The sequence below is a fragment of the Raphanus sativus genome, chromosome 4 (assembly GCF_000801105.2).
Source record: "Raphanus sativus cultivar WK10039 chromosome 4, ASM80110v3, whole genome shotgun sequence".
Lineage (NCBI taxonomy): Eukaryota > Viridiplantae > Streptophyta > Magnoliopsida > Brassicales > Brassicaceae > Raphanus > Raphanus sativus.
The window spans coordinates 47,911,437-47,935,350 of record NC_079514.1 but is presented as its reverse complement, the minus strand read 5'-3'; the positions used below and the strand labels follow the sequence as shown (position 1 = coordinate 47,935,350).

General features: G+C 33.8%; 5 protein-coding genes and 1 long non-coding RNA gene across 6 annotated transcripts; 2 read left to right on the top strand and 4 right to left on the bottom strand.

Moving 5' to 3' along the window:
• The first annotated feature begins 252 nt into the window (after positions 1–252).
• LOC108855304 (uncharacterized) lies at positions 253–1,555 on the top strand. The gene is made up of 5 exons (XM_018629089.2): positions 253–563; positions 656–771; positions 845–950; positions 1,029–1,082; positions 1,220–1,555. The coding sequence occupies exons 1-5, from the start codon at positions 285–287 to the stop codon at positions 1,415–1,417; spliced, it is 753 nt and encodes a 250-aa protein (XP_018484591.2). The 5' UTR covers positions 253–284; the 3' UTR covers positions 1,418–1,555.
• An 888-nt stretch (positions 1,556–2,443) lies between these two features.
• Positions 2,444–6,062, bottom strand: LOC108855303 (diphosphomevalonate decarboxylase MVD2, peroxisomal). The gene is made up of 9 exons (XM_018629087.2): positions 5,748–6,062; positions 4,905–5,103; positions 4,478–4,541; positions 4,093–4,237; positions 3,646–3,732; positions 3,399–3,556; positions 3,258–3,306; positions 2,947–3,071; positions 2,444–2,854 (listed from the first exon to the last, which is right to left on the bottom strand). The coding sequence occupies exons 1-9, from the start codon at positions 5,955–5,957 to the stop codon at positions 2,632–2,634; spliced, it is 1,260 nt and encodes a 419-aa protein (XP_018484589.1). The 5' UTR covers positions 5,958–6,062; the 3' UTR covers positions 2,444–2,631.
• Positions 6,063–7,044: 982 nt separating this feature from the next.
• LOC108848548 (protein trichome birefringence-like 36) lies at positions 7,045–9,210 on the bottom strand. The gene is made up of 5 exons (XM_018621940.2): positions 8,835–9,210; positions 8,048–8,219; positions 7,788–7,969; positions 7,536–7,685; positions 7,045–7,455 (listed from the first exon to the last, which is right to left on the bottom strand). Exons 1-5 carry the CDS (start codon positions 9,152–9,154, stop codon positions 7,140–7,142), a joined length of 1,140 nt encoding a protein of 379 aa, XP_018477442.1. The 5' UTR covers positions 9,155–9,210; the 3' UTR covers positions 7,045–7,139.
• Positions 9,211–11,680: 2,470 nt separating this feature from the next.
• Positions 11,681–12,295, bottom strand: LOC108853558 (uncharacterized). Its single transcript, XM_018626969.2, has 2 exons — positions 12,151–12,295; positions 11,681–12,079 (listed from the first exon to the last, which is right to left on the bottom strand). The coding sequence occupies exons 1-2, from the start codon at positions 12,262–12,264 to the stop codon at positions 11,789–11,791; spliced, it is 405 nt and encodes a 134-aa protein (XP_018482471.1). The 5' UTR covers positions 12,265–12,295; the 3' UTR covers positions 11,681–11,788.
• A 639-nt stretch (positions 12,296–12,934) lies between these two features.
• On the bottom strand, positions 12,935–14,377 carry LOC108851478 (uncharacterized). The gene is made up of 3 exons (XM_018624916.2): positions 13,673–14,377; positions 13,448–13,596; positions 12,935–13,364 (listed from the first exon to the last, which is right to left on the bottom strand). The coding sequence occupies exons 1-3, from the start codon at positions 14,250–14,252 to the stop codon at positions 13,104–13,106; spliced, it is 990 nt and encodes a 329-aa protein (XP_018480418.2). The 5' UTR covers positions 14,253–14,377; the 3' UTR covers positions 12,935–13,103.
• Positions 14,378–19,677: 5,300 nt separating this feature from the next.
• LOC108853820 (uncharacterized) lies at positions 19,678–23,287 on the top strand. The gene is made up of 4 exons (XR_001949772.2): positions 19,678–19,814; positions 20,345–20,481; positions 22,697–22,751; positions 23,015–23,287. It is a non-coding gene; the product is annotated as an uncharacterized LOC108853820 (long non-coding RNA).
• Positions 23,288–23,914: the final 627 nt, after the last annotated feature.

Below are 23,914 nucleotides of genomic sequence, written 5' to 3'. Positions count from 1 at the left end.
TATTTTCATATGTGATATTTTAAAAACAGATTAAAATTTGCTTTTATTATCAAACGCAAATTCAATAGGACAAATGTTATATATAGTTGTCTCTTAAAATAAAAACCTCAAAAACTACTAAAATAAAATACAAAATGCCTGGACCCAATGTCAATGTTTCTTCCTCATGGAATCTAGAGGTCTTATAACATGGGCCTGTACTGGGCCCGATCGATGGAATGGAATCAATGGATAACAAGCTAAAGGGAGGGAAGAAGTCGTAAAAAGGTAAAGGAAGGAATCAGATGTTGGTGCGCTTACCAGTAGCAGCAGCAGGCTCCGTCGTTGTCTATCTCCACCGGCGAATCACCACCGCTTGTCTGCTATCCACGAAGAGCTCGATGACTTCGGATTCCTTCGGTGCCGCCTTCACGACCATCAAAGAAATTGTATCCTTAGAGAAAGAGATTAAGAAGAGCAAATTCATCGCGATCGCCGGTCCTATCTCCTCCGAGCAGTCGGCACAACTGTTCCTCTCCGAGGTCCGAGATCCTCGCGCTTCGCACAACTGCTGGGCTTATAAGGTGATTCGATTAAATTAACATTTCATTATGGGATGCCTTCAGTTAAAAAAAATATATATATATATATTTATTATTATTATTATTTTGTGTAGGTTGGTGATCAACATCGATCTAGTGATGATGGTGAGCCATCGGGCACAGCAGGAAAGCCGATGCTGTCTGCAATTTGTTCCTCTGGATTAGACAGAGTTATTGTTGTTGTCATTAGGTTGGTTTCTGCCATTGTTAAATCTTTATAGAATCTAGCAAATTCATTCATGTAATGTGTGTGTGTGTTTTAGGTATTTTGGGGGCATCAAACTCGGAACCGGAGGTCTTGTTAGAGCATATGGTGGGGTTACCTCTGATTGCTTGAAAACTGCTTCAACTCGCCTTTTCAAGTCTAAAGTAAAACAAAAGTCATTTCGTTTCTGCCTGTTACTTCTTTTTTGGGTTTTGAACTGATCCATTCGTTCGTTTCTCAAGGTTCAAATGGGAGTCGAGGTGACATTTGATCTTCTAGGTGTTGTTTACAATCAGGTTACTTTCTAATATCCACCTTAATTTAATCTTTTTGACTTTTCTTATAGATGTTGAGAGATTATGCGTTGCCAGTGTGTTCATGAATTGATCTCTATATATATATACATGTGTGTGTGTGTGTGTGTGTGTCACAGCTGCAGTCATGCCAGGCTGAAGACATCAAGGAAGACTATGATACTGGTAAAGATGGTACCACCATGGTTTCCTTCAAGGTTGATTTTGACCAGGTTGATAAACTAGAGGATGCTATCAAATCAAACTGCAAACGAGACCTTGTCTTTTTCAAAAACCTAGCAAATGGTGGCCAACTCGGCAAAAACATTATCCAGTAATTGTTACAGAATACTGCCAAAAAGTAAAGCTATTTTTTGTTCTTAGCAACATAGTGAAGAATGCCTCGTCCAAGATTATGACTTGTTTCAACTATAGTGTTACGTTATGTATGTTGATAGCCTACTAGTTTAGTCTAATCTGCGTTGCACAATTAAGTAAGCTCATGCAAATTTAAAAAGAAAAACTGAAAGGATAAGAAAAAGTTGTACTGGTGCAAAAGAAACTTGCCCATTGAAGCAACAATATTGAAGACGACAACAACAAACAAGAGCATAATGAAAAAGAAACAGTACATCTAGTTGTATTACAAACTGACTGACACAAGGTAAACTGTATGTTATACAAAACAGTGGCATGACAAGAATAGGTAAGCAATGTTTGGGATGTTCAAAGGAAGATAGAAAGGTACAGGGACGTTTGCCTGTGCAAGGTTGGGGATATTGAGCTGCACCAGGTTGGGCAATGAAGGTATCTGTGTCGGCATTGGTGGGCTGTGGCAGAGTTGGTTGTGGCTATGGCAGGGTCTGTGATAGGCACAGAATCAAGTATGAGAGAAGAAAGAAGAAGTTGGAAGCTGGATTTAATGAAGATAAGAGTCGGGAAGGAGCTGACTAAAGAATTGCAGCGGTTAGAGTTGCTGACGTGGCTGAAGAAATAAATAAAGAAGTGATGAAGACTTAGAAAAATAAGGAGTATAAACAATATCTGTATTCATTCGAAATATACATTTTTGAATCATAGTGTATGATGTGCTTTGATCTACTCAGGTGATAGAGTAGAGAGGAACTCAGGTTATAGAGTCCTCCATAGTTGTATATCTCGAGTTTATCATCAATAAAAGTGTATTTCCAGTACTATATTGGATCTTTGATTTTATCAATTGGTGCGGTGCGGTTCATTAATAACGAAACTAGGTTCATCAATGAACCCAAGAATTATTCGTATATGTATATGGATTACTGTTTCAGAACCCTAAAGCTAATAGTAGATTCAAGGCATATCAATACTTGGTATATGTTGCAGTGTTGCACGAACATGTACTCACGTAAAAGGCAAAAGATGATATTTTTGTTTATTGGACATAAGAAAGCTAGCAGTAGAGAAAAAACGAAGCTTTGCCCTTATTCTGCCACAAATATTGTTTCTTAAACTTTGCAGTCAAAAGGATTGCTGCTAATCATATAACATTTCATTGATCAAGCAGAGAACATGCTCACTTGGGAAGGCCAGTTTCTGGATCGAGAAGAGCTTGAGTTTGGTCGGGAAGCACGACAGGACCTCTTCCAGGTTTAGTGCAGATAAAATAACTGACTTCGCCTTTTTGATCCTGTGATCCAATGTTGTCTTTTATTTCAGGTGGAGGTTGCAGATTCTCTACACTGTTTTCTCCATCTAATCCTGCCTCCTTTAGGATCGACTTATCTCCCACTACGTAACTAGTAAAAAAAGAAACCAAAATCATTGCAAACAGCTTTAAACTATACTATGTTAAACTCATTACAAAAACCAGAAAGTTTCGATCTCTCACCTCTTCATATCAGTGTCAGACTTAGGGGGGAAATAGTAGAGAAGCCCCTGGAGCAATTGAACTGCTACCTTTCTGTTGCGTGCAATCAGTACAGCATTTGGGCCAGCATCAAATGTGTAAGCAACCTGTTCACATTCAAAATTTCGAGTTACTTCTTGTTTATATACTCAAGGAACAGAGGATGTTTTTTTTTTTTTGCAAACAGATTTAAGACAAAGGTGGTCTGATCTATCTCAACTCCAAATGCTTGGAAATAATATGCGCAAAATGGCCAAAAGGTCGAACAAGACACAACTTGGTAGGGACTTTACCTGTGGTGTGCCTTCAGAACGATTCCATTTTTCAACCAAGCTAATTATCCTGAGGAAGCAGTTAACAGTTTGATATTAAATCAAGAAATGTACGATGATAGCTAAATAAAAAGAAGCAGCCTCTGACTCAAAAAAATAAACCTGTGGGAGGTGTCATTCATGTAAAATATGGGTGGAGATGTATCCAGACAAACAGCATGAAACTGGTTGCTGTCTGCGCAGCTCAATTGTGTAAAGGATGCAAAATCTCGGTTTTTAATAGCTTCCTCCATTTGCAGGATTCGTTTAGGCACAACTTCCTACAGGTAAAGAAAAAACAGAGAGTGAAGTCTAAAAAGGTAAGAGGTAATAATACAGACTTTCCATCAAACATCAAGAAGTAACATACTTTTGCTCTATTCTGTAAAAGCAAACTCGTCTCAACACTTTCACGCATTCCAGAGGTGCTGCTCGTTTCCTTCTGCCGTGAACTCACCTAGGTGTAGCAAAAGCTAAAAACACTTAAAAAGCATTTATGCAAGAAGCTTTTACAAGCTAGAAAGGAAGAAATAAAAGCAGACAGTGGATTTTCATAGATTTCAGATCATTTAGACTTGTCTATTCATGCCATAATGCAGAAGAGGCTGCATGTATTATTGTATTAATCTATCATATACTTTGTCATACGTCCAAATAGTCAAATACTTTGCCCTGGAAATACTATCATATAGCTCATTCATTAAAATTGCACGACGAGAGAAATTGTACCATACGGTTAACTAGAAAACGGCATTGTTAGGTAGATTGGACGACCAAGTATACAAGTCGCTTGACAATAGATTTATAAGATTCATACCACGGCAATGATGATAACAAGATCGTTCCAATGCTTCTCATCTGCTAGTTGAACTGCAACGCTGTCACTTCCATCTTCTTTGCTTCCCATTTCCCACTTGACAAACCCACCAAACAAACTCCGGCAAGCACTTCCTGAACCTTGCCTACACAAGAGAATTAAAATTAAACCCTGGTAAACCAGTACCACTTAATCCCTAGAGGAGTGTCAGAATACTCGTCATTCAACAATAAAACAACATGGAGAGGAGAACGTTTACTAATTATTATAACTGAGGCATTAAAAAATCATTATAAAGTATAGTATGCGTATATAATCAATAACGAGCAAAATGATATATATATTGTAAAGAACGATACTGGAAGAATGTCCACTGCATATATACCTGGCTATTGCAGAAAGATGGCTTGCATCTTCATCTACATTCATCAACTTTGCCAGAGAAAAAACTGTAGAAAAAGAGCAATTTAACATAAACAAGGATCATTCTGTAGCTCATAATCAACCTTGAGAATAGTAGATAATTTAATTGTCATGGATAGACAAAAGATTTAATAGCAAGCTATAAATTACAGTGGAGAATCTATGAGCTGTAATTAAGTTCCTTCAGAAACAAGCAATCACATCTTTGCTATATATTCTAACCTTAAAATAAGCTTCAAGCACCAATCTAGATATTTAACAATTATCAAACCATGTGGTTCCTTCAATATAATAAGGTAAAGACAGTGCAAATAATCTGTAATTTTCCATGCTTCAGTTTCAATCCCCATTGAGGAACAGAGAGGAAAAGCAAAAAAAAAAAGAAATACCAAGACAAGCAAATCCAGCAGCAGAAGATGCTAAGCCAGCAGCAGTAGGGAAGTTGTTATGAGAAGCAATATGAAGATGAAGTTTCTCCCAGTCTTTCTTCTCTATCTTGATACCTTTCTCCTTGTCTTCAACCTCACCACCACGACCTCGAATCTCCCTCAAACAGTTTTGGTACCTACTCCCAGAAAGAGAGATCTCCTACACTAACATGAAAACAAACAAGAACAAAAAAAAATGAAAGTGAATCCAATCATAAAGTGATATAAAAAACTTTGAATTTGGCTTCAGTAAGTGACCACATTTTAGAAAGAAAAAAAAAATATATCATGAATTTATTGTTTCTCAATTTTTTTTTCTGATAAACGTGGTGTTATCCCAAAGGCTTTCTAGGCCGGACTAATCACTATGAGGCCCGCAAGATCCGCATTTTTTTACCACTCAAGGGGAATCGACTACTCACATCTGTGAACCCTTTAGCACTAGGTCAGGACCATTCGGTTAAAACTCCTCATTGTTCCTCAAATTTTATACCAATTATGTTGAAAATCTTGTCACACTTTCTCTATTTTCCTTATGTATGAATGGATTTATGAAGAAATGTTTTTCCTATCCAATTTTGATGAGGATCAAAATTTCCTATTTTATTTATTTATTTAAAATATGTTCATTATGCCCAGTTATGAGACCGTTTATGAAGTAACAAAAAAAAATATCAGGACTCATCCCAATTACAAATATTCAAAAAGTTGGAATCTAAATCAATATTTAAGCAAAAGCCGTTGGATTGGGGTGGAACGGAATCTCACAGCAAAGAAAGAAACGAAGAAAACATGAGAGATTACCTTGCCGTTGAGCCACATTCGATCGCGATCAAAAGAGGGACTGACGGCGACAGTGGTGACGGTACAGAGGTGATCGGGATCGAGAGTAACGCTGATGCTGTCGTTGACGGGGAGGATACGGACTTCATCTCTCTTTCCCCAATACTTTATCACCGCGATGTTCGTCGGGGTTTGCGCCGTCACCATGTACACCCATTTCTCCGCCGCCATACTCCTCCAAGCGTGTAGATAGAGACTGTGATCTTCTGTCTGTGCCCAGCGAGAGAGCTTTCAAGTGATTAAATCCAAAAGCAATTAAGAGGCGGAGAAACTAAAGTCACGCGCTCCCCCCTCATAACGGATTATATTATTTTATTCAAATATATTGACCAATGAAAAAATTCATTACTTTTTTTCGTCAAACAAACGACGTCGTGTGAAGACCGTCTCTGACTAAAACTTGTACAATAAAACGTCGTATCATGCGGTCATAATCATAAACAAATGCGATATTACTGGTTTATTATCTCCAAAATTCTATGAATTGAATATGCATTGACATTAGGTTATTAATTTTTTTTATAAATAATCTATGTTTTTCAAAATCTAAGACCGGCCTTCTATAGTATATAGTGTAAAGATATTAGTAGATAGTGATACTACCAAAACCTTTTTTTTTGGTAAGATGTTAAGAGATACTACCAAAACTTGACCTACAATGTTTGAGAAATAACAAAAGGAGTTAGGTATTAGTGGAGACTGGAGACTGGAGACAGATAAAGGGTGTTTGGATACATTAACCCAATAAAAGATTAAGATACATAATTTTTGTTTTCACATGTGAAAGGCACATCATGTAAACGTTAGAAAATTCGTTGGAAGCCTAATCTTTTCTTTCTTTTATTTTTACTCTCTATTTGATTTGTAGCATTTGTTTTGGGAATAATATCTTGGTGTCTTTCTTAAGACAGATTTAATTAATCGAATCATCCAAAGACAAAGAAAAGAAGAAAAAGTTGTGAAAATGTGAGTGGGTGAAAATAAAGAAAGAGCTTTCACAATTGCTGCAAAGTTCAAAGTAACATGAAAATCTCTCTACCAAAACATTTTGTGCTATAAACGGAACTTAATATGCATTTAGTGACAAAACAAATGGATAAATAACGAACAATATTCGAGTTTTTTAAAGAGTACACTATTATTATCATCTATTGCTGCAACATGCCAAGTTCAAGTACTTGTTATCATCACATGCTTAAAGGCGTTTGAGCTGTCTTTTGTCTTTGATTATTAGGTTCTTAGTTTGGAAAGGGTATACTTATTTTAAATAAACCACTGACTTCCCTTTGCATAAACAGACTTATAAGTTATAACTCACACAAGTAAACATCATGAGTAAATCCGACACATAACTCATGCAGCTTTGGTTAAGATAATTGAAGAAAGCATCTCATTCCAGATATCCGGGACACCAGGCAAGCACCAGTGACTACAATCTGGTGAAGGTCCAGCGAAACGATGGTGCTTCTCTTCCTCACCCATAGCTCTCTTAAACACCGATGGATGCCCGTCTCTCCTGTACGCCGACATTGTTGTGATATCGTGCAAATACACTCTGTATTTCATTCTCGTAAGAACTTTTTTCAACACTCTTGATTGTTGAGGAACATGTGGTTCGCTAGAAGAAGGCAATGGATGTCTCTGGTTGTAGCACTTTTGACCACTCTCTCTGCCAAAGCATTTTTTTATGTACATGATCAACTTTGCTTTCATATAAGTAACGTTATGAGATTAGGATGAGAAGTAGACCTTGGTGAGCTTGTGCGGAAAATGACTTTGGTTTTGGATGGATCAAGATTAATCTCTACCCATTCAGCCCATGTGGTTAGTCCTCTTTCATAAGCAACCATTGGGTTCATAGCTTTGTAAAGCTTGTTCCCATCTTTGTAATAGTCCCACCTAAAATCATCGATAACTCTTGTTATTGTCAAAACTTTAATGTTATATATTTAGTCATTTGCATTTAAACCAAAGCTGATAAAGGTTTTGTTGATGGCTTACGAACTCCGTTTCTGTGAGTGGGTCCACCAGTGAGCAGAATCGAACACAAGAACATCAACACCTCGCCAGTATCTAGCATTGTCTTCAATTGAGTCCAAATGTAACACTCTTTCACGGTCATTTCCTTTCTTGAGTTCCACAAGCAGAGGAGCCCAACAGAACTCAATTGATGTCTCAAAGTCCTTGTGGTAACCAAACTTATTAGTTGCTTTTTACAAACCAATTATGTAAATGTGATCCAAAAGAGATATGATTGTTACCAGAGAATGGAAAGACATTGTAGGACCATTGTAAGTGAGCTTCTTACGATGAGTGGGAAGCACAGACTGTACCAAACAGACAAGAGATTCCCACTGGTTCCTCATTATTGAATCTCCTACCAACATTATTCTTTTTTGCCTCATTTTCCCCAGAAATTTCAATGCGTCAAACCTAAACACCAACCATCAATAATTAGAGAGATTGTAAGAACAAAAGTTGTGGTTAAAAGATTCTGTTTGAAAAACTAGCTGAGAAATAAATCACTTAGATCATACTAGTATATTAACCCTTTATATATCTTAACCTTAATTTCTTTCAAAAATTTAAACCCAATTTTATAATAACTTAACCATAGTTTACTACATTGTAGAGAAATGAAAACACAAATCTATTTTTCTATATGTATATTTCTAATCATCTTTATACCATTTAGTCCTCATACAGTTACCCTTTATAGCCAATATAATAGCCTAAACTTGCAAATTGTGGTTAACAAACTATGTTTGGAAAACTAGCTGAGAAGTAAATCCCTAGATCATAGTATCTTCACCTTAATTTCAAAAATTTAAACACAATTTCATAATATCTCAACGTTAGATTACTACATTGTAGAGAAATGAAAACATTAATCTATTTTCAATTTGTATTCTAATCATCTTTATACCATTTAGTCCTCATCAGTTACCATTTGGAGCCAATATAATAACCTAACCGAGTCTTCTTATAGATAATAGCCCCTAAACTGGTTAAAAATAAGTAGAAGTAGAGAGTAGTGTGGTTGTGTGCCTTGAAAGTGAGCAAGACTTAGGGACCCATCTCCATTTCTGGTAATAAGAGTCAGGCCTTCCATTTCTCTGACAACTTAGCGCAGAGCTCAAGTACGGACAGTTTGAGTCGTAGAGAGGATACGTTTCATCGTAGCTCCATTTTCCCTCTGAGTAATCACACTTCCCCTCCGTTCTTTCGTGCCTTGTCTGCAACGCCCTCAGTGGATCGTCATCGTCGTCGCCGACTAGCCATAACTCATCAAGCTGCGACGTTGCTTTCTTGCTAAGTATGAGACAGAGAGAAAAGATGACGAAGACTCGAGTGTTTAAGGTAGCCATTTTGAGTAAACGGACTTAAGCTAGTGTGAGTGAGTGAGCTTGGAGAAAGAAACAATACTATAAAGAAGATAAGCAAGAAAAAAGATGGATAGAGTGAAAAGGCGTTAATTACGGAAAGTGTGGTAATTAGTAGTTACGACAAGACTTAGGGCCTGACTGGTGTAACCGCAGCGGTTGCGGTTGCGGTTGCGGGAGTTTGCGGGTGCGGATGGTTGCGGTTTTAAGCGTTTTTTAGAGATTTGTACGACTGGTATAGCTGTTAGAAATTGTTGCGTTTGCGGGACTCTTATGACTGGTAAACTACAAAACGCAACATCTGTTAAATAATAATTTAACAATATTTACATTTTATGTAATTATAAAAATATTAAAAATCATAATAATATGATAAATATAAAATTTATATTTATAAAATCATATTATTCAATTTTAAAAATTTATAGAAAATATTTTAGTTTTGAATTTTATAATATAAATTGAAATATAATATGAATATATTTTACAATTTCTATTATTTCAATTTAAAATTTTTATTGGATATTTTTAGTATTATTTTTATTTATTCTGTTTTTAAAGAAAAAAAGTTTACCCTCCCGCAACCGCCCGCAACCGCAAACGCTAGCTGGAACCAGCTTTTGATTTTAAGAGGTTCGGAGCGGTTTGAAGCGATTTGTAGCGTTTTCTGTGATTGTTTCGAAACGCCAACAACCGCTACAAACCGCAAAAGCTGCGTTTGCGGGTGGTAGCGGGAAAACCAGTCGGCACCTTAATGCTTTAAATCATGTTCCGTAACTTGCGTCTTTTCTTATCTCCATCATCATATCCTTTTTAGATTACAGTATCCGAGGCGGGATTCGCGAGTAATCACGTTGTGGTTAAGAAAACCGAACCAAACCGATATAGCACAAAACAATCCCTGTAAACCAGAAAAGAACCAAACCGAGTTCTTTCTTAAGTGCAAGACAAAAAAATTGAAAAAAAGAAGCAAAACATGAGTTATCAGATGCATAAACCAAAGAAGTGTATGGTTTTGTTGTAGAGAACTAACGGGTCCTAAACAAACCAATTTTGATCCAAAGACGTACCAATTAGGGGACAGTCTTCCTTATTTAATTATACTTTTCAAGATATGCAAAAGAGTATTCATGAAGCCAATACATAACACAAACACTATGCTCTATTGGTAGCTTCTGTACCAAACAGGTATCATAATATGTCAGGGTACAGATTCAGAAAATCTATGTTTCTTGATCATCTGAGCAGGAATCATCTAACCAAGATTGGTGGATGTGCATCCACGTCAGCCTTTTCTTTTCCTCCTTTATCAATTTTAAACCCCATTTTCAGATTTTTTAATACTTGTTTTAGTCAACAACCAATTCGTTTGAGAAACTTGAAAAGGACAGGTTACCTGACAACTCAATAATTCTCTTGTACAACAAGACCGAACTTTTCCCTCTGAATACAACCGAAAGACAAATAAGACCAAAACATTGGAACATGGAAGCAAAAGTTCTATAATATCCCATTATGGTGAGGAAATAACCAAATCAACATATTTTCCAATCATCTTCAAGGAACAAAGGAAACTTTTCACGAACCTGCTTTGAATGTGGAAACAACAATAAGATTCACCCCATAGCGTATTTGTACTTTAAGATCAAACAAATCCACAGCACCTTCCTAGAAATCTACTTGTATTAATTTGACTTATAATAAACACATCAAAAACAGTTTAGATGGCAGCAGTGTCTGCTAAATCATTTCCTCACTCAGGATAGGCACATAGAGAAACTATGAAGCAGGACATTACACACAAAATGAATATAATATGATAAGGGTGATTAGCAATTTGGTGAGGCAAACAAGATCAAGGTTTGAAGTTTACTTGACTCAAAGGATTGCTCTTATATCTTAAAAGAAATTATTGAATCGTGCTTGTCAAATGTTACAATCCATGTGTCTGAGCTGATATGAGAAGAAGAAATCCTATCTAACCAAATGTGAAACTGCATCTTCTTCCTTTCCCCATGTGAATTTTTCTAATCATCTATCCAATCATGTATTAGTTTCTCCACTCCAGGCGGATGTACACAAATACCCATGCTGATTCTGTTTATGCCTTATTCTTGAAAGCAGCGTCACATATATGAGACTGGATGGGTCAGTTACCGGAGAAAAAGTTTGTGATTGTGAAGGCTTTCAATTCAGATCCCACAATTGATGTTCTGCTCCTGACAACACACGGTATGCTTTCTCTACTCAGCACTGTAGTTCTTCTGCTATCTAGAGTAGATACTGTAATTATAATTGAAACTTCTTTACTTTTTCCTCATTCAGTTGGTGGACTTGGGTTGAACCTTACCTCTGCTGACAGAATTGTATTTATGGAGCATGATTGGAATCCTATTCGTGATCATCAGGTAGAATAGTTTTGAATTTATATTTGGACTTGTGCTTGTAACCAAGGAGTAAGAGTTTCACATCTCTTCCATTTAGCTACTTGAGTGGATTATTCATTAGAGGTGAACAAAAACATATTTGTCCTTAAACATTAAATAGTTTTAACATTCTAAAAGGCATTAAAAGACATTATTAATTTGTTTGTCCTTAAACATACATAAAATATTTTTCTCAGCTTGAAGACTGAATTTTCCCTTTAACTGTTCCTATTTCACCCACGGTCACGTTCTCTTCGTTCTCATCCTCACCGCCTGCAACCGTTGTTGCTGCATCCTCCGTTGAAGGAGGGTCTTCCCTATCCTCCTTGGCTAGTTCCGTGGCTCGTTTCAACCCTTCTTTCGCAGTATCTGCTGCGTAACTGACTGAAACATCCGGAGCCTTAGTATCTGTACTTGTCCCCATCGCCTCTTGTCTCGCCTCATTCACACTCGCAGATGATTCTCCTCCCCCATCGCCGCTTCCCTGTAGAAAATAATACAAAAAAGTGCATCAAGGTAGAAGAAGAGAACATATGTTTATGATCCCCATCTTACTTGAGAGGTGAAGAAGCAACGAGAAGATTGAAGAGTGGTGTTGTTGTTGTAGTGTCTCGGCGATGCTCTGTAAATGTTTATGATTCCTCTCTTAGCAATAAACAAAGCCGCCATTCTCTTCTTTTTGGTTAACAAACACACAACAAACTATGTGTTACATATATAACACAACACACGTACTTTAGGATCGAGTTAGTGTCCATATGAAAAACAGGTTGCTTGTATGGGTGTTTGCCAAGTGTCATCACAATAAATCAGCAGATATATACCCCACTCAAGTTTGTGATCTACACTCTTCACTTTATCCCCGAAAAGTTAATTCTCTAGAAGTTAATGGGTCATCTCAGAATAAGGATACCATGAATCTTGGCCCATACTCTCAGCCCAATTCATACTCTCAGCCCACTTGACAATTCAAAGTGTCGGCTGCCAATACGGTGATCAATGCTGAGAATGCTAGTATGAGGACAATGAACACTGATCAGTTGCTAGACTTATTTGCTTCAGCTGAAACTTAGAAAACGGTAATAATAATTGATTTTGATTTCAAGTTTCCAGATGAATGGTATCCTCAATAATCGGGTATTTTCTGTGTGGTGGTGCGTCTACGAAGAAAGGGTCAGAGGATAATGACCAGGTTGCTGGATTCAAGTCTTGAGACACTAAGACATGTAATAAAGAGAAAATGAGACAACAAATCTCCCTAACAGACAAAGATTCAAGACCTAGTTTTCTTGAATTAACCAGTTTCGGCTCTTAGCAATAAACAGGGATAAAATCAAAGTAACCTTCAACAAAGAAGCCTCTAATCACTTCCCCTCTTATAAGTTCATAACCTTTTTTTTGTCTGTATCGATAAGAAACAAAGAAGCCTCTAATCTGACTATATTTACACCAAACTCACTTCACCGAACACAATAACAGTTTTCACAATTTGAGCCAGAAGAAAAGAATCAGTCAGCAATGTCTTGTCGGCAGATAAAAGATGAGATGAAATTAGGATCAGCAAAGTCCATGAGCAAGTCGAGATACTGCATAGCATCTTGAGGAGTGAGACCTTGGAGTAGAAAATCACACACGTTAGAGTGACTCCCTCTCATAAGTTCCAAGCTTTGATTCATCAACCTCTTATGCTTCTCTCTCCCCATCTCCGCAGCTTCCACCATCGGTAGCAAATCTCTCTCTTCCTCTTCAAAATGTGCTTTACACATCATCTGCTTACACACAACAACAATCTCGGCCATTTCATTACAAAAGCACAAAAAAAAAACAAGTGGAAGATTTGTTCTGTTGTTACCTGCAATGATTTGAAACGAGAAGCAAGACTAAAGAGCTCCTCAGAACAGACCCCAGAGTCCATCACCCCAATCGATTTAATATATTCTTTAATCCCATTCATCATCGGCAACTCTCTCCCATGTTCTTCATTAGCACTTTTACACATCCCTACCAAAAAAAACTTTTAACCGTCCATCAAAATAAAAATAAAAATAAAAAAACTCTTAATTATTATTATTATTACCGCGATCAACAGATTCAAGAAGAGGGAAGAGAACCCTCTCTTCCATCTGAGCATGCTCAACCATAACCTCCAGCAACTGCCCATAGCTCTTAGCGAACTTCCTAATCTCCATCTTCGGCGTCCCCACCGAAGCATCAACGGCTCTCCTCCCTCCACGTGCCGCCAGATCCTCAGACCACCTCACCATCCTCTCAACGTGCCACGTCACGCTCCTGTGCTGGAGCCAGATCGCCTTCACTACCGGCGGGGTCGCCTCGTCGTCGAAGCCTTCTTCTAGGTTGAACTTCCGGAGCGCGAGCCGCGGCGGCTCCGGGAACTTGTCCTCGATGTAACGGAGCAGAACCTCCCGGGATCCCGACACCGTCTCTGCTCCGACGTGGATCGTCGGTTTCTGGTTTTCCGAGGGGACGAAGCGGAGGTTGAGTTTCTTGTGGAGGAGGGCGTAGCGGAGGTAAGAGGTTGAGAGACTGTTCGGCGGACCGGTGAGTTTCACCGTGACGGTGGAGGTTGGTTTCGCCGTCGTCACCGGAGAGATCTCGGCGGTGGATTTGGTTGTGGAATTGGGGAGGCAGTTTCCCATTTTTTGAGGGATGGAGTGAGCTGCAAGCAAGCAATTGGAGTGAGAAAGAGAAGATGAGATTTGTTGAGAAGAAGATAAAAAGGTTTCAGTGTCACGCCATTGTTATCAAACCCAAAAGCTTAGGAAACATTATTTATTTTTATTATTATAATCATAATTTAATTGAATTACATTTTATTTAGTTTCATACCAAAAATAAGTATAAATACATAAGACTTGGATTGGATTGGATTGGATTGGATTTGACTATTTGGGACATGAGGGATTACAGTCGAGGTCGTGACTCTAGACACGACAATTACGTTAATGCCAACGAATTTTCCTTTGATACAGGATAATAAAGAGATCTTCGTATATATTTTTGTGGTGATTGCAGACTACAGTCAATGATAAAAGAGATCTTCGTAATTAATTTGAAAAGGGGGAATATAGAATCTAGCTACTATCAATTTTGTGAGATCTCTGTAATTAATGTTTAGATATGCAAACCACCATATGCATGTTTTCTCTCTAGCCACTTTTTGTGAAAATAACAAAAATCTAATGTTTGGATTTTTTTTTTCGTTTTTTTTCTTTCTGATGAGATTAGAGTATTTAAAATTGATTTACAGTTTTTCTGATTTTTCATAACTAATGTTTGTAATAGACTTGGGAGAGTCGAAAGTGAGGAACTATATTGAATCATTTTCTATTTTAATGTGAAAAATAAATTCGTGAATCCCTTATATATTAATCGAGGAGCATTACAACTTTTGAATGTAGTTACCGTGATCAGACATCGCCATAATGATTTTCAGAATTTTTTTAAAAATGTATTGGTCCATCTAAATATATACTATTTTTTAAATTAATCATAAAATAAAATTAAAGTGTTACATATAATCACAACATTAGTTATGAAAAATATATGTGACAATGAATGATTTTAATAATAAAGATTTGATAACAATTTTTGTCTCCTCCGTAATTTTTGTTTAATTTTATACTATTAATGTAAATTAAACAATCAGATTAACTATAAAATTAAAATTAGATTTTTTGTATATTATATTTTAAATTTTTTTAAATGACTATAAATTACTAAAACTGCTAAAATTCTTATGTTAAAAGTTTATGATCAATAGTTTCACATTTTTATATAACAAGATACATATGATCTTAAAACTATATAAGTAAAAAGTCTTATTTAATAAATATTTGAAATAACACATATATATATATAAACTATATACCATATAAGAATACATAAATATTTAAATTTAGTTTGCAATGAATCTTCAAGTACATTTATAAACTATAAACTTATTAAAATTTCCACATTGAAAATTGTTATCAATGATTTTAAAAATTTGTTACAAAAAGATATGAATGATTATAAAACCGTGATTATGAAGTCTCAATTAATTGATACCCATATTAAAATATATATATATCTATATTAGTATTATTTAAATTTAATTATATAAAATAGATAATATGATTATCTAGTTTTACTTAACATAAAATGATAGGTTATAAACAAGAGTGATTTGCGACAATTTAATTATATACTTAATAATTAATGTTTCACAATTGTTCAATATATTTGTTATTACATAATGTAAAAGGACGTATAAAAGTAATAATATAAAATAATTTGTATCTACAACATTATCCTATACAATATTCGGTATGTATATAATTGTTAAACTATTACTAAAATACAAAAAAAAAAATTAGAGTTTAGAATCACCAGATATAAGTGATAACTCTACTATAGTATCAACATTTATCATTGAAAAATGAATGAATATTTTAAATTGTATATTTGACTGTTTGCATTCGTTGGACACATTTTTAGGAAATATATATATAGTGAGTGAGTATAGAAAATATTATTAGATTTAGGTTAATTAGTTTTCTGCATTTATGATTTACTGTACTCACTATTAATAGAAATATGTTTTAAAATGGTTTATGTAACTATTTCTATAATATCATATGTATTTATATAAATTAATATTTTCTATAGTGTAATATATGATATTTAATTGTTTATATAAATAAATTATGTTGATTCATCAATATTTAATATGTTTAGTTGTTCGTTTGGTAAGATATATTATATTAGGTAATTCTAGGGTTAGTTTCCTTTTAAAATTTTTAACTAAATAAGTGTAAATTTAAATACCAACAACCAGTTAAATTAAGAGAATTAATTCTAGACTTCACATATGAATGAAACATAAGAAAATCTATTTAAGTGACTTCTTAATTAATATATAGGAAGATTGAATCGTTGTTTTTATTTACGTGGTTTGAAGATTGTGGTATGTTGTTGTTATCAGATGTTTAATTAATGTGTAAAATAGAATAAAATATGATATATTATTGTGTTGTATTTGATAAGAGAATACAAGATGCATATATATAGTAGTAACATTATCATAATGTTAATACTAGATAATGATAACTTTCCTAAACGTTAATGTAAATATGCTAAGAATATTTTGAGATTAACTTGACCTTCAAGTTTTTTTTTTTAGTTTTGAGGGTTTTCATGGGTTTCACGGACTTCACAATCAGTGGTGGACCCAGAAATTTGTTTTAGGGGTGTCACAAATTAAATTAAATTACTAATTAAAAATATTTTTAATAATTAAATTTAAAATATTATTAAATAGTGATTATTTATAATATTTGATTTTGTAATATTTTATTTTTTTGAAATAAAAACTCTTATGAATTCTTTTTTTATCAATAGTGTAAAAATTGTCAAATTGGTAACTACAAATTAACACAAAATTTAATTTGGTTTTAGGAACCTAAAAGAAAGAACAGACCATATTATAAATAGACCCAACATATAACTCAAATTCACAAAGATATGATATATATTTACTATGTGTTTATAAATATAGCATTTACATATGCTATAATTAAATCATGGTTTATTGTTCTTTGAAACTAGCATAAACACCCTAAATATCTGATGAAAATCTATTTGCCATTTACATGTGTAATATAATTCGGATGTATCCTTTTGCCTTGTTTTAACAAAATAAGAAATATATATATTTACTATGTGTTTATAAATATAGCAGTTATACCCATTGGCTTCGGATCCAATATTTCATATTTTTGGTTCTGTTTTATAACACTTCCTAAGTTTTATTTTAGTAAATTTGTAAATACGGTTTGGGTTCTGATATAACACGTCTGTTTCGGATCAGTTTTGTATCAATACCTAGAACCCATAAAGTAATCGTATATTATTCGGATTAGATCGGTTCGAATATACCCAAAGTAAAATCTAAAATTTAAAAGTTAAACATAAAAATATATGTTATGTCGCTGACAAAAAAAAACATAAATTATATACTTATTTATATATAATTGAGTATTTAGGATACTTATTTAAAATTTTAATACTTATTGTTAGAAAATAAATATGAAATTGAATATGTAAAGTATATATTTATGTTTCATATTTTTATATTGTATATTAATTTGGACATTTGAATCGGTTTTTTGGATCTTTTGGGTTTTCAAATTCGGTTAATAACACTTCTGGTTCACGTATGTTTTATACCACCTTACAAGACATATTCGTGTATTTATTATATTTCAAACCGGATACATATCTGATTTTTCAGTTCGCATTCAGTTCGGATTTTGGGTTACGGATTTTATGCTCAGCCTTTTTATGTGATCATAAATAAAAAAAATATTACAACTTGACCCGTGCCTCCGCACATATTTTTTATTTAACTTGCGTTCAATGTAAATTCATAAACTATTGGTTTTATTTAAAAAAAATCCCAATTAAAATTTTATGTTTTATAATCTACATATTTAGTAAAAAATATATTATTTTATAACATATATGTTTATAATTACTTTTTTATTTGTACATAATATTATATTAAAAATTATAACTTGATGCAATTTGATCTAATTGTACTATTTATATATTAACCTGTTGTTTTTTGTTAGTTTATTTTAATTTGAAACAACATACTAATTTATTTTTATTTTTGCATTAGTTTTCTATGAATTATTATTAATTTTATGATATTTTGTTTTCTTGAAAATTAAAGTCTTGAATTTTTTTTATATTTGACTAAAATAAATAAGGTAATAATATATTTAAATAGGTTTTTATAAACTATATAATTCATTTTGTGTTTTTATTTTCCTACAAAGAAACGATAAACATTATAACTAATTAATTTAAGTTGATTTTAAATGTAGTGATAGAATATGTAAATAAAAATACATCAAAATATTTAATTTATTGTAAATGTAATAGTTAAATGTGTAAATAAAAAAATTATTTAACTGCTATCAGTGTTTCAAACAATTTTCATTTATCCTATTATCCATATTTCCAAACAATACAAAAATATAATTTTAGTTTTGATAATATAGATAACAAGATCACTGAAAGAAATAGTTTCATGAGGGGTTAAAACTTAAAACCTTTGTTAATTGTATTTATGATTCCAAAACAGCTTCATCTATTATATTTGGTTTTAGAAGAATTTTATGTAAGTTACTAAATCTTTTCAAATCTACAGCTAAAATCTTACCACAAATAAATACACAGCCACAACAAATAAATTTACAACTTTAATTTTACAGCAAAAAATATAAAACTACAACTAATTCCAATCAACCTTTGTATCATTCTTTTTTTTTACATCAAATATCCCGTTTATTGAATAGAGTATTCCAATTAAACCCTATATCATTCTTTCTATATATTTTTTTGATAATTTTCAAAAGTAAGTATTCAAATGTCAAAATGATAAAAAAATGTTTCACTAATGAGGTAAATGACAATTAGAACTTATTCTATAGATATATAAAAATATATTAAAAAATCTTATATAAAAAATTTCAAATATTATTTGAGTTTTCTTTTTTTGAAGTATTTTGGGTAACATTTTTTCTTTAATAAGTTTAAGAAAATCCTTATCAATGTGTATCATATCTTTGTGAATTTGAGTTAAAAAAAAAAACTTCTTAAATAAGTATAAAATTTCTCTGAAAATTGATAAATATGTAAAATGAAAATGATTGGTTACATTGTAGTTGTAGAAATTTTCATGTAAAATTTAGTGAATAAGATTTTTTTTGATGTGATTGTATCTAAAGGAGAAAATAAATAAAAGAGAAAGATATTCATACAACAATAACCTTTTTTGGCAAAACATGGTTGTTACCTCCATTTTGAGTTACAAAAAAAAAAAATTGGAAACTGCCAAACAACAGAGACATGGAAAACGACGGCGTACTAGTCAGAGACGTGGACAAGAATCGGTTCGGTTTAAGAGGTGAATTGCAGAACCGGTTTGATTTCAGAATAAATCGACACAAATTTTAGAATATAATTAAACCGTTAATCGCGTGTTGAAATTGAAATATAACCGTTAGCAAAACGCTAACAACACATGAAAGAGAAAACATTTTTTCCCGAATAAAAAAAATATATATTTGAAGAACTCTCTCAACCTTGGTTCGTAAGTGTTTCGACTCTTCCAAACTTTTCAGAAACGGATCCAATTCATTAATATAATAGTAAGTGTTTCCATCTCTCGTTCTGTAAAATCATGAATTTCTTTGAGGACTTTTTATCGCAATTTTGTTTTTAGGGTTTCGTTCTCTTTAGATTCCGTCCCGATTGGTTTGGGAGTTCTCGATCTTTGTTAGGGTTTCGTGTTAATTGTTTTTGTTCGATTTATATATATATTAGTTCGATTGATTACCTTGTTCCTTTACAGTTCGATCGCAATTTTGATTTAGGGTTTCCTTCTCTTTAGATTCGGTCCCGATTGGGGGTTTCTCGCTCTATGTGTTAGGGTTTCGTGTGAATCGATTGATTGTCTTGTTCCTTTATAGTTCGATTGATTCAGATTGGATCCGACCTGTTTGGGTGTGGTACTGAAACCATGTTTTACTCTTTTCATTAGCTTTCTGTTTTCTCCTCAAATTCTTATTCTTGTCGTCAGTTAGTTTCTAACTAACTTTGGGCCTTGTTGCTACTTTAGTCTTTGATTATACTCAGCAGATGGTAAAGCCTACATAACAGTATCTTCCTACTGTTTCAGTTAGCTTCACACCAGAAGAAACAGTGTGACGAGAGAGAGAGAGAGATGGAAGAGCTGAAAGGCGAAACAACAAGATACACTGGTTTTATAGCAGAATGACTTTGCAGTGACTCCGTGTGAAATACCTGTCATTTAAGGTAAACGACTCTTTCTATGCTCTACAGATTTCCAATCAGTTTTGAGATGATTTTGAGTTCAACAACAAGAAGATTTCAGAAAACCTTTTATTTTGTTTTGATGTTTTGGTTTTCCACTTCAAACCCCCAAAAAATCTTACACAGACACTAATCTAATAGTGTTCTGTCAGATTCTTATTTTGGGAACATTGTCCCTTTGTTGCCCCTAAAGGAAACGTATCACCCACGGCTTTAAAAAGTCTTTTAAGACAAGAAAGACTTTATAACCCACAGCTTAAGAAGGATCTGTTTTTGATTATTTGGATGGATTGGATTATAACAACCAATGGTTAAGAAAGTCTTTAAGACAAAAGACTAAAATCAAAAAGATTTCCTTTTTTCTTTACTTACCCACGGCTTAAGAAAGATCTGTTTTTGATTATTTGGATGGAATGGATTATAAGTGGTTAAGAAAGTCCTTAAGACAAAAGACTTGAGAAATCAAAAACAGATTCTTATTATACTTCCACCCACGGCTGATTGTCCCTTTGCTGCCCCTAAAAGAAACTTATTATACACGGCTTAAAAAAGTCTTTTAAGACAAGAAGAGACTTTACTACTAACCCACGGCTTGAGAAAGATCTGTTTTTGATTATTTGGATGGAATGATTATAACGAGTTAAGAAAGTCTTTAAGACAAAATGCTAAATCAAAAACAGATGCTTATTTTAGTTACCCACGGCTTGAGAAGATCCTGTTTTTGATTATTTGAATGGAAGTCTTTAAGACAAAAGACTAAAATCAAAAACAGATACTTATTTTAGTTACCCACGGCTTGAAGATTCTGTTTTTGATTATTTGAATGGAAAGGATTATAACCACCAATGGTTTAAAAAGTCTTTAAGACAAAAGACTAACATCAAAAACGGATCCATATTTTACTTACCCACGGCTTAGAGAAAATCTATTTGGATGGAATGGGAGTATAACGAATCAAAGGGTTTGACAAAGTCTTTGAGACAAAAGACATGAGAAATCAAAAACAGATCCTTGTTTTAGTACTACCCACGGCGTACATAGAAAAGACATGTATGAGACATGTCATGTTAAAAGACCTACGGCTTAAGAGTGTTTAGTACCCACGGCTTACAAGTCTTTAAGACAAAAGACTTAGAAATCAAAAACAGATCCTTATTTCACTACAACCCACGGCTTACATAAACAAGACATGTCAGTTAAAACACCCACAGCTTACAAGTCTTTAGACAAAGGCATAAGACATGTCATGTTAATAGACCCACGGCTTAAAATTTTTTACTACCCACGGCTTACAAGTCTCTAGACAAAGACTGCATATCGAAAACAACAGATCCTTATTTCACTGCCCATGGCTTACACATAAGTCTTAGACAAAGACAGACGTACAAGACATGTCAGTTGAAAAGACCCACGGCTTACATACGGCTTACATACAACTAACGATTAAGGGTTTAAGAAAGTCTTTGAGACAAAAGACATGAGAAATAAAAAAAACAGATCCTTATTTACTACTGCCCGCGGCTTACATAGACAAGACATGTCAGTTAAAAGACCCACAGCTTACAAGTCTTTAGACAAAGTCATAAGACAGGTCATGTTAATAGACCCACGGCTTAAAAGTATTTACTACCCACGGCTTAAAAGTATTTACTACCCACGGCTTACAAGTCTTTAGACAAAGGCATAAGACATGTCATGTTAATAGGCTCACGGCTTAAAAGTATTTACTACCCATGGCTTACAAGTCTTTAGACAAAGACTGCATATCAAAAACAGATCCTTATTTCACTTTCCACGGCTTAGAAGATATAGGCATGTCAGTTAAAAAAACCCACGGCTTAAAAGTCTTAGACAAAGATGTATAAGGCATATCAGTATTTAAAAAACCCACGGCTTACAAGTCTTTAGACCAAGATGTATAACACATGTCAGTTTACTTTGGATGGGAATAACAAACCACGAGTATAACAAACAAATGGTTTAAGAAAGTCTCAAGTCAGAGACTACACATGGGTTTCATAGACTTGTCGAATGAAAAAGAAATTACCCATGGGTTTGATTCTAGAATGCGGCTTAGATAAAGAAAATGTGAACCGAGAACCATTTGGATGGGAATAATACGACCAAATGGTTACAAAGTCTTCAAATATCCAGTCATGTAAGTAAAGACTAATTAATTTGATTTTTTTTCTTTCAGGTTTGTGCTTTAGGAGGTCTGAGGAGATTGCAAGTGTAGCAGACTTCTGTGACAGGTACGTCTTATGGAAAAGAAATAATCATCTCTCTACTACAAAGATTTGAAGTGGTTTGTTGAATGGAAAAACGACCAACAACTTCAAAATACTACAAATCATATGTGATTCTTTAATGTACCACATGTACTATATAGCGACACATAGACTGTTCAAATTTGAAAAACCGATCTTAGATTTAGGCACAGGAAGGAACATGGTAAGCATGAGGCATATGACTACATGCAAGTAAAAACTAATTAATTTGATTTTTTTTCTTTCAGGTTAAGCTTTAGGAGGTCTGAGGAGATTGCAAGTGTAGCACACTTCTGCGACAGGTAGTACATCTCTTTGAATTAGTTGAGTCTCACGTAGATATATATATATATATTTGTAGGTATGTGAGACTTCTGTAGTTTATATGTCTGAGAAACTTTTTATTTATGGTCACCCACTAACCTTTCGTGATCATATTCATGTAATTTTATAATTTAATTTTGGTTGTTGTATGAATGTCCTACATTTTGCATTCTACATCATGTCTTTACCGTTCTGAATTCTGCACTCTGCATTCTGATTTTTGCATTCAGCCTCATGACTTTACAGTTCTGCTTTCTGCATCATGTATTTACAGTTCTGGATTTAGCATCATTTCCTTACAGTTCTGCATTCTGATGTTTGCATTCTGCATAGCTGCATTCAGCATATATCCTCGAATTCTGCATCATGTATCATGTCTTTACAATGTTATAGTTAAATTTGTATGTCAGAGAAATTATGCCATTCTGCTTCATAGTTTATATATACTTATGATTATTGTAATATATTATCTAAGTGCTATTTACATGAGTTTTTAATGTACACTGAACAAAAAAAATAGATTTGTTGTGGTGCTAGTGTTTATCCTTAGTCGTACAGAGTTGATGGTTTTGGAAATCTATTGAACCATCAATCATTGGTGTATTTATTTAGCATGTGCAACAGATCATTCTTAATTTCTCTATTATGTTCTTTTAATGATTGATGTAAAAAAAGGGTAAGAATGCATCATATGTGCTCATCTCTTTTGCAGGTATGCATCATCATATGTGCTCTAATCTTCTAGGTTTTTAGGTAGGCTATATTCTACGTCTAAAATTATATTTCGGTTTCAAAAACCGTATATTTGCTATAATAGTGGTTAA

Coding starts and splice junctions, on each gene's coding strand:
- LOC108851478 (XM_018624916.2), bottom strand. CDS start 14,252: ATGGGAAACTGCCTCCCCAATTCCACAACCAAATCCACCGCCGAGATC. Junction 13,597..13,672: donor TCTTGAATCTGTTGATCGCG/GTAATAATAATA, acceptor TTTTTTTGGTAG/GGATGTGTAAAAGTGCTAAT. Junction 13,365..13,447: donor CTCGTTTCAAATCATTGCAG/GTAACAACAGAA, acceptor GTGTGTAAGCAG/ATGATGTGTAAAGCACATTT.
- LOC108855303 (XM_018629087.2), bottom strand. CDS start 5,957: ATGGCGGCGGAGAAATGGGTGTACATGGTGACGGCGCAAACCCCGACG. Junction 4,238..4,477: donor CATCTTTCTGCAATAGCCAG/GTATATATGCAG, acceptor TCTCTTGTGTAG/GCAAGGTTCAGGAAGTGCTT. Junction 3,557..3,645: donor TTTTACAGAATAGAGCAAAA/GTATGTTACTTC, acceptor CTTTACCTGTAG/GAAGTTGTGCCTAAACGAAT.
- LOC108853558 (XM_018626969.2), bottom strand. CDS start 12,264: ATGGCGGCTTTGTTTATTGCTAAGAGAGGAATCATAAACATTTACAGA. Junction 12,080..12,150: donor GTTGCTTCTTCACCTCTCAA/GTAAGATGGGGA, acceptor TATTTTCTACAG/GGAAGCGGCGATGGGGGAGG.
- LOC108848548 (XM_018621940.2), bottom strand. CDS start 9,154: ATGGCTACCTTAAACACTCGAGTCTTCGTCATCTTTTCTCTCTGTCTC. Junction 8,220..8,834: donor AAGTCTTGCTCACTTTCAAG/GCACACAACCAC, acceptor GTTGGTGTTTAG/GTTTGACGCATTGAAATTTC. Junction 7,456..7,535: donor TTCCGCACAAGCTCACCAAG/GTCTACTTCTCA, acceptor ATGCTTTGGCAG/AGAGAGTGGTCAAAAGTGCT.
- LOC108855304 (XM_018629089.2), top strand. CDS start 285: ATGTTGGTGCGCTTACCAGTAGCAGCAGCAGGCTCCGTCGTTGTCTAT. Junction 564..655: donor ACAACTGCTGGGCTTATAAG/GTGATTCGATTA, acceptor TATTTTGTGTAG/GTTGGTGATCAACATCGATC. Junction 951..1,028: donor CTCGCCTTTTCAAGTCTAAA/GTAAAACAAAAG, acceptor TCGTTTCTCAAG/GTTCAAATGGGAGTCGAGGT.